At 44.4% G+C, this 7560-nt stretch overlaps 1 protein-coding gene across 2 annotated transcripts; it reads right to left on the bottom strand.

Annotated features, from left to right (window-relative positions):
- Positions 1–793: 793 nt before the first annotated feature.
- LOC147612342 (serine/threonine-protein kinase Nek3-like) lies at positions 794–7100 on the bottom strand. Of its 2 annotated transcripts, XM_086782958.1 has the most exons (15): positions 6767–7100; positions 5915–6126; positions 5669–5735; positions 5490–5555; positions 5173–5219; positions 5025–5070; positions 4817–4897; positions 4619–4661; positions 4437–4486; positions 4176–4257; positions 4041–4090; positions 3822–3895; positions 3616–3667; positions 2795–3409; positions 794–2456 (listed from the first exon to the last, which is right to left on the bottom strand). In XM_086782958.1, the coding sequence occupies exons 2-15, from the start codon at positions 6049–6051 to the stop codon at positions 1176–1178; spliced, it is 2691 nt and encodes an 896-aa protein (XP_086639084.1). In that variant the 5' UTR covers positions 6052–6126; positions 6767–7100; the 3' UTR covers positions 794–1175. The 2 variants fall into 2 exon arrangements, with proteins under 2 accessions (XP_086639084.1, XP_086639083.1); XM_086782957.1 differs by lacking the exon at positions 6767–7100 and having other exon boundaries at positions 5915–6559.
- Positions 7101–7560: the final 460 nt, after the last annotated feature.

The following is a 7560-nucleotide window of genomic DNA, read 5'->3' as shown; positions in this document are numbered from 1 at the left end:
ACAACTACTGAAGGTGTTATTGTTAAATCAAAGAGGGAAGAAGATGTAGCTCTCATTACAGCTACCGAAGGTGTTACTACAATATCAAAGAGAGAAAGAGATGAAAATGCTCTTACCCGTATCGCTTTCTTGCTTACCTTTTTCTTTTCTCTTGCTTTTCTCCTTAGCTCTCACACGAATTGGAGCTCTGATACCATAAAGAGAATGCGAGGGAGAGGGAGAGCTTGAGTTCCTTGCACAAGTAAACACACACACAAGAGAGAGATGGATTGGTGAATTTTCTTCTATCTTTTTCTTCTCTATAGCCATTAACATAAGGAGATTAGAGTACATGCTATAAGGGAAAGTACTCTCCTATTACATACAATGGTAGTTGGTCCATAGTGTAAACCCGACTGCAACATGAGCTGGCGCTATAACTATGCCACAACTCTAGTACTCCAAAGTGGCTACTGTCTTACACAGCATGTCGTCCAACTGCCAACATGTTAACTATATAATCTCACTAACCATTCCAATGGCATAAGTGCAGATGTTATCACCCAATTGGGTCATCAATGTTCGTAACACTAGTTGAGCTCGATATCTGCCATATAGATGTCGCCCAAGTGGTGAATCTTGTCACAAAGGTGGTTCATATATAGGAGATTACCATGGATGATTCAGTTTACCATGGTGATTACTGCAGTTCATATATAGGAGAGAAAAGGCATGGTGATACACTAGTTTGGTTGGTACAAATACACTAGAATGCTGTTTTTTTTCAATTACTGGTTTGAAGAGGAAAAGGCAATTTCAAATAAGCATTTTCTTCATAGTTTCATCCAATTACTACAATTTTTCAATAAATTGGACACTGTATTTTTTTCCCTCCTCTAAAAATGAGGTGGATTTTTCAAAAGTTGAACAGGCTCCAAGATGAAGCAAACCTGTCTTTTCCTGCCAATCAAACTCCTTTATTTAAAGATCCAGGGTTCAAGTCCCCAATAGATTCCTTGTGTCAGTATTGATTCTAAAAGAACACCATTTGTACAAGGTTGATAATGCTTGGTTTTTTGCACATGAAAGCCAGTTCACTGTTGTGGGCAAGATGTTTACAGCTGTGATTAAAGACTGACAGGAGGTGAGATGAAGCTATCCTTGTATAAAGTACCAAGACAACCATGAAATAGGGCTCATCCACCAGTGTCCTCAGAGCTGTTGCATTGCTGCTTGTAGTCTAGCATCATGCCTTTGAGGCTCTTGGTGAGCCAGATGGCAGTTTCTCGGGGGGATACTTTACCCCGCCCAAAGGGCTTGAGCACAATGGCCAGCTCCTCAAATCTCTGCTGTTGAAGCAGCTGTGCGCTGAGCTCCAACAAACCCTCGAGAGCCTCTGCTCTTTGATGGTATGACTTCACATCAACCCCCTTAGACACTCCTCCCCTGGTGCTGCCACCGGTACTATGGCGGTGCTCCTGCTGCTCCAAAGAATAAAAATTACTGCTAATGGCACCATTTATGCATTGACTGCTGCTAATACCACCATTGGTGGTGGTGGTGGTGGTGGTGGCGGCATTGCTTGTGGGCATGGAGAACATGTCCACCTCAGACCTCGGCATATCTAGCATGTCGTTGAAGCTGATTTCTGTATCACCGCGATCGATGTGGTCTTGAGCTAGATGATCTGATCCAAACCTGAATGTGCTGTGCCTTATCACATGTATCACATCATTGTATGCAGGTCGGACTGGTGCGGGTGCTTTGTCATGGATCTGAATTGCCCCTTTCTCCAGGGTTTTGTCTTCATAGTCATAGAAATCATAGCCCCTGTAAGACCTCGAAGGAGTTGCTTGATCGGATTGATCTTGGGCATCACTCGCCCTTCCATCGGCTGTCTCTGAAGGGCACTGATCTTGGAACTTAGAAATAGCTCCCTGCACAATCCTCTTCCTTTCATTGTTGCTCAAGCTCTTTCTAATAGGCAAGGTATCATGAGTACTGAGGGAGAATCGTGGTATCAAGTCTAGTCTAGGAGCATTTACAGAAACATCAGGGGATTGATTTGCCTCCAGGCCAACAGCTACTTGTTTGAGAACTCCATTCCGAATCAGTTTAGGTTGTCCCGGAGATGCTGAGTTTACAAGGCCTTTGGTCATTGTACGAGGCATATCAGGAGTTGCTACACCTCTAGTTGCCCCTGCCAATCTTCGTGTAGTGTCTGACAAAGCAGGCAAGTTGTCATGAAGTGGGGTTCGCCTTGACATAGGAGTTGTATTCTTTGGGCTACCTCCTGCTAGAAGATTTCGGGTATTACTGATGGGAGAGATGCTTCTGCGTGAGGAACCAGCTGCTTTCGCAGGAAGTGGCAAGGAGGCTCTTCGTGTGGTACCTAGGACACTTGGTCTCTGTCTAGTCAGGCGTGCTCTTTCATCTGGGGCATCTGTCCGAAGTTTCACACGGCCGCCTCCTGGCAGCTAGCATACACATCATTGACAAGCATGTATTAGACTTCAATTCCACATCATCAAAAAGCACGTATTAACAGTTGTTGCTAGGGCACAACACTGCTTACTACAAGAGCTAAGCTTCAACAGTTGCTAGGGCACAACACTGCCTAGGCAAGAGCTAAGCTTCATTATGTGTTGAGATGCTTGATTGCAGGAATAAATATTCAAGCTGCATACAATGTGTCAGCCATACATTGTAATTCCAAGCATATGCATGTAAGACCCATCACCTTACTCATGGGCCTAGGCAACTACCGAAAAACACAAAAAAGAAAAGCAGAAACTTGTGTATAGAAGAGGATTACCGAAAGCCTTCCTTGCTGTGCTTTCTTAGAGGAATCTAATCTCGAACGTGGGGTACCCACACCAACAGCTTGGTTTGGTGTCCGAGGACTAGCCATAGCTGAATGTCCTTTACTCGCACGCCCAGAGGTAGCAGGAGGGACCTTTGACTGAACCTTACTAGACACCCCCTCATTTTTGCCATTGAAGTGACTATCTTGCTTTTCTTCAAAAAAGCCGAGATTATAGAATCCCTCCGGCTCATCGACCCATGCTGTATTGTTGAGGTCACCTGTAGCACTTGTTGAGAACATATCACTTTGACAAAACATTCTGGATGTATCCTTTTTATCATGGAAAAGTGGCCAGTCACAAGGCTCAATTTCATTAAGATCAACTAATAAGTTGGAATCCAACATGGGTACCCTAGAGGAACCATAATCATAAGCTCTTCTAGGAGGGCTGCTTCTCCCAGTCATGCTACTCATGTGGCTGCTGTAGAAGCTCTCATCACCAGTATCATCATCAAGATGGTAAGCATGCAACTGTCTCTCAGGAGCTCTGAGCCGAAAGCCCACTTGCATTCGGTATTGATTGACATAGGTTTGCAAATGAGGATGCTTGAGCAGCTCCAAAGCCTGCAAGGGATTTGTGAAATCAACTCCAAGAGGTGGCAAGACCCTCCTTTTTGGACTAAAACTTCTTAACAAATTTAAGACCAAAGGCAAGCAAGGTTGCACAAAGAGAACCAAGAAACTACTACCCCTCATTACTGATCATGTACATAACAAGAAAATGTCAAGAAAGGTAGGTACAAATGACAATCCATGGCATTGTGACTTACACTCGGTCGATGCTTTGGGTTCTTTCTCAACATGCTTTTGATGATTCCCTTCCTGTGGCAGATGTCAGCATATGAATGGTGCTTTTTCTAAACAGATATTGAAATCAAAAGGCAATCATCATTCAGCCAAAGTATGATCACAGAATGCACAACGGCACCAAAGTATGATCACAGAATGCACAACGGCACAACGGCATTCCACTTACAAGGGTGCAGAATACATGGCAGGTAGAGGTCCAATGGAAGACTTGCTTATCTTGCTTATCAGACCCTGCATATCCTGCAATCAATCAGCCCAACAAAAAGTCAACTCATGTACCTCCTCTACTCCAACCTATACACAAAGCTGAGTTGGCTTGTCTCATTACAAAAAGGAAAGAATTTGTCCTTGCTTGAGTCACCATGAAAGGACTTGATATACTTACAAATGCTTTGAACGCTGGCCTGTGTGCAGTCATTTCATACATGCAGCATCCTGTGTAAAATGCATTTGCATGGTATTAGCAGAGTTTTCTTACTTTGTGCAAACAAAGAGAAAATATTGCCCACAAGGAACCCACCTAGTGACCATATGTCTGACTTGAATCCATAAGGAATATCTGCAAGAAGCTCAGGGCACATGTAGTTTGGGGTTCCCACCACCTGCCATCCGAGAAATGAAACTATGGACTAGTGGCCTCTTTTGTTGACATGCTAAATGAAAATAAGATAAAGCAAGAAAATCTCAAAGACACTCCTCTTGCATTTTCAAAGGCTCTCTTATTACTCTAGAGGTTGATAACATAGAGCTACCAGCCATAAACTTGTTGGTGGTGACTTACAGAGGAAGTAAGGCCATCTGCTTTCAACATTTTTGCCAAGCCAAAGTCTCCTGCAAACAGAAATTACAATGACATAAAAGGATGTGTGGGACCCAGAAACCTCCATAATTGCTTGCACTTCAAGAGCTGCTACTCCACTAAGTTCTAGCACACTCAATAGAAGTGCAAATCTATCTTCTCACCTAGCCTGATATCCTGTTCCTTTGTTAGAAATATGTTTGAGCACTGGTAAGGCAGTAGTACAAGAGTTAGTTTACATAAACATTTGTAAAATTCAATATCCTTCCCTGATGCTGATAGACTTCGAATCTTAGACACAATGCCCAACATTCATGATCCCTGCGATATGGAAAGCAAAGCGTGAAATGATAGAAACCCACCTTGAGATCACGGTGAAGTATGTGATTCGAATGAAGATGATCCACAGCTAGTAGGAGTTGTGCCATCCATTTGCACAACCTCTGCAAGAGAGAGACCGGGGGAGGGGGGGAATGTTAACCACATGGAATGATTGGTGTCTGTTTCATTGGTGAAGAGCATTTAAATTTTAACTCTCTCTCTTCACTCTTACATCAATGAGGCACAAACCTCTTCTGAAAAATACACTCCATTTGACTTTTTGATTAGATCAGCCCTGTGATCCAATGATCAAGAACAAGTTATCCATGGTTACTTGGCAGTAAGCCCAAAATCAGCCCTTCTTCAACCCTTTCTTCTACATATAGATAGGACTTACATGTCTCCACCATCACAGTACGATAGAACAATGCACACATAGCAGCCCTACATAACAGAAAACAAAACCCATTCATCAATGGACTCACAAAAATGCCTGTCCTGTGGAAACGACTGTCAAAGTCATTCCATCAGCTGTAATTTATGAACAGAGACCAAGATCCAAGCCGTAGTCCATGGAAGCGCCTAACTTGCACCACATAACGTTATTAAGACAGTATTTTAGTCCAAAACAGGGCATTCGAGGTTCTTGTAAAAATCCCAGGGCAAATCATTGAAGAAGTAATGAGTATGCAACAGAAGGGGAGAATTTCCCACCTTCTCCACCCAGGACTCTTTGTATTCCACAATGTAGGGATGGACAACCTTCGACACCAGGGCCATCTGCATTTAAAAAACAAAGGAAGGAATAATATTAACTGGTAAGCAGAGTTAAGCCTTGTGGGTGGTTTGCGATAAGAAAACCAGTTTCATTAGTAGGTGATGAATTTGTGCACCTCTTGATGGGCTGATCTGCGACACCTGTCCGTTTGGCGAGCAAGGCGTATTTTCTTGAGGACATACCTGTGCAACATGAGAAGGTGAGATGAGCTTAATTAACAATATAGCCAAGCCAATGGACCATGTATGACCATACATATGACCCTTACGACGGCCCCAAAGGGCAAGTTAGAGAATGCGACAATGGAAGCTGAGAATGCCAGAAGAGGCTATGGATGGGCTATGTAATTGAGCCCCCTTACGTCTTCTTCTCCAGCTTGTGGTATACAAGGATGGCAGAGCCGAATGCCCCTCTCCCAATCTGCTCCATGATCTCATATCGATCCATCCTAGAAGAAGCGGTCTCCTTCATGGTTGATGATGATGTTGCCCTTTTCATTCCTTATTGTTGCAAGAGCATTGGTAGCAGCTCAGCTCAGCTCTCCTGGATGGATTCAAGGGTTCGTTTGGAGAACTGCATTCGGCGAGAGCGTTAGATTTAAGAGATTATGTTTTCTTTATTTGAGGAGCTAATGGGCAAAAAAGGCTGGAGAGAGAGAGAGGAGAAGTGGGCGCTGGCCAATTACACACACACACAGGACTGGAGCTAATGGGCAAAAAAGGCTGGAGAGAGAGAGAGAGAAAGAGAGAGAGAGAGAGGTGGGCGCTGGCCAATTACACACACAGGACTGGAGGAGCAGTAGTGGCGATGGTAGGCAGTGGGTACTGCTAGGTACACAAGAGGCAGCCACAGTCTGGTGAGAGACTACAACTCAGACTAGAATGTTGAGAGAAAGAGCTGGAGCCTGAAAGGACTCAGGTGGCTGTGACCCTACCTGCTGCTGCTGCTGCAGAGGAAAGTGCAGTGAGAAGAGAGCCTCAGAGAGGGAGCTAATAGGAGCTAATATATGAGACTCTAGAGTCTAGAGCCTACTAGGGGTAGCCTGTCGGCCATGGCAAGAAGTGAGCTTTTCAGCTACGGAAAGGTGAGGTGAAGTCGAGCAGCAGTGGGACCTTACCAGTGACCACACACTGCTCTGTTTTTACACACACACGCACACGCACACGCACGGACGGAAGGCGTTATTGATGATGTTTAGAAGTTCAAATGCAACCTTTCTAATGCTTGCTTTGCTTCCTCCTCCTCCTGCACTCTCGAGTCTCAGCTTCTCCACACCAGCAGCTTAGCTAGCTGAGCTCTCATTTGGCGTGCTGCTCTCCCTGCTGTTGCCTCTCTGTTGCTAGAGCGCTAACAACCTGCAAATTTTCGTGAAACTGAGAACAACATTTGAAATTTTAGTGACAACAACCTGCAAAGAATCAAAAGCCGTGAAGCCGCCTCTCTTTCTAGCTTCCTTCTCCAGCCTTGCCTTCTGCTTTACAGCAAGTCTCCATTATCCAGTGTAGCTGAGCTCTCGCACCAGACGCCATCACCACAAGTTCCTCCCCCTCAAACAAAAACTACCAAAATTCACTAAAAAGCTTGGCAAGTTAATCACCAGCACCTGCAGTACTCGTGGGCGAATTAGCATGCACGCCGTGGAACCAATCTAGCCACAACCTAGCAGTGAAGCCACATTTTTCACCCGTGTGTGCACGTGCGGATGTCGGTGTGAATCGTGACTGTTCAGGCTCCCATTTTGAACTTTAAAGTTTTAAACTTTCCCCGCGCGCCTTAGCCTCATTACCATTACCATATTACTCAATCCCAAGGTAGAAGCTTGGAGCTAACTTATAGGCTTGTTTGTTATTTTACTCATTGCCCATTGGCTTGTTACACTTGTTTTTAAGTTTCAACCCAAGCACTGCTGAAATTTGAAGCCTTGAACTTGATCCAAGCCCTTGTTGCAACCTTTCTGGAGAAGGCCTCTCAGAAAATAGGGTTGCAAAAGGCGGCCGCTTCTGAAAA

This window comes from Cibotium barometz, chromosome 45 (genome assembly GCF_041138505.1).
Source record: "Cibotium barometz isolate CiBa-2024 chromosome 45, ASM4113850v1, whole genome shotgun sequence".
NCBI lineage: Eukaryota > Viridiplantae > Streptophyta > Polypodiopsida > Cyatheales > Cibotiaceae > Cibotium > Cibotium barometz.
Note: the sequence above shows the minus strand (reverse complement) of the source record. Positions and strands in the feature narration are given on the sequence as shown.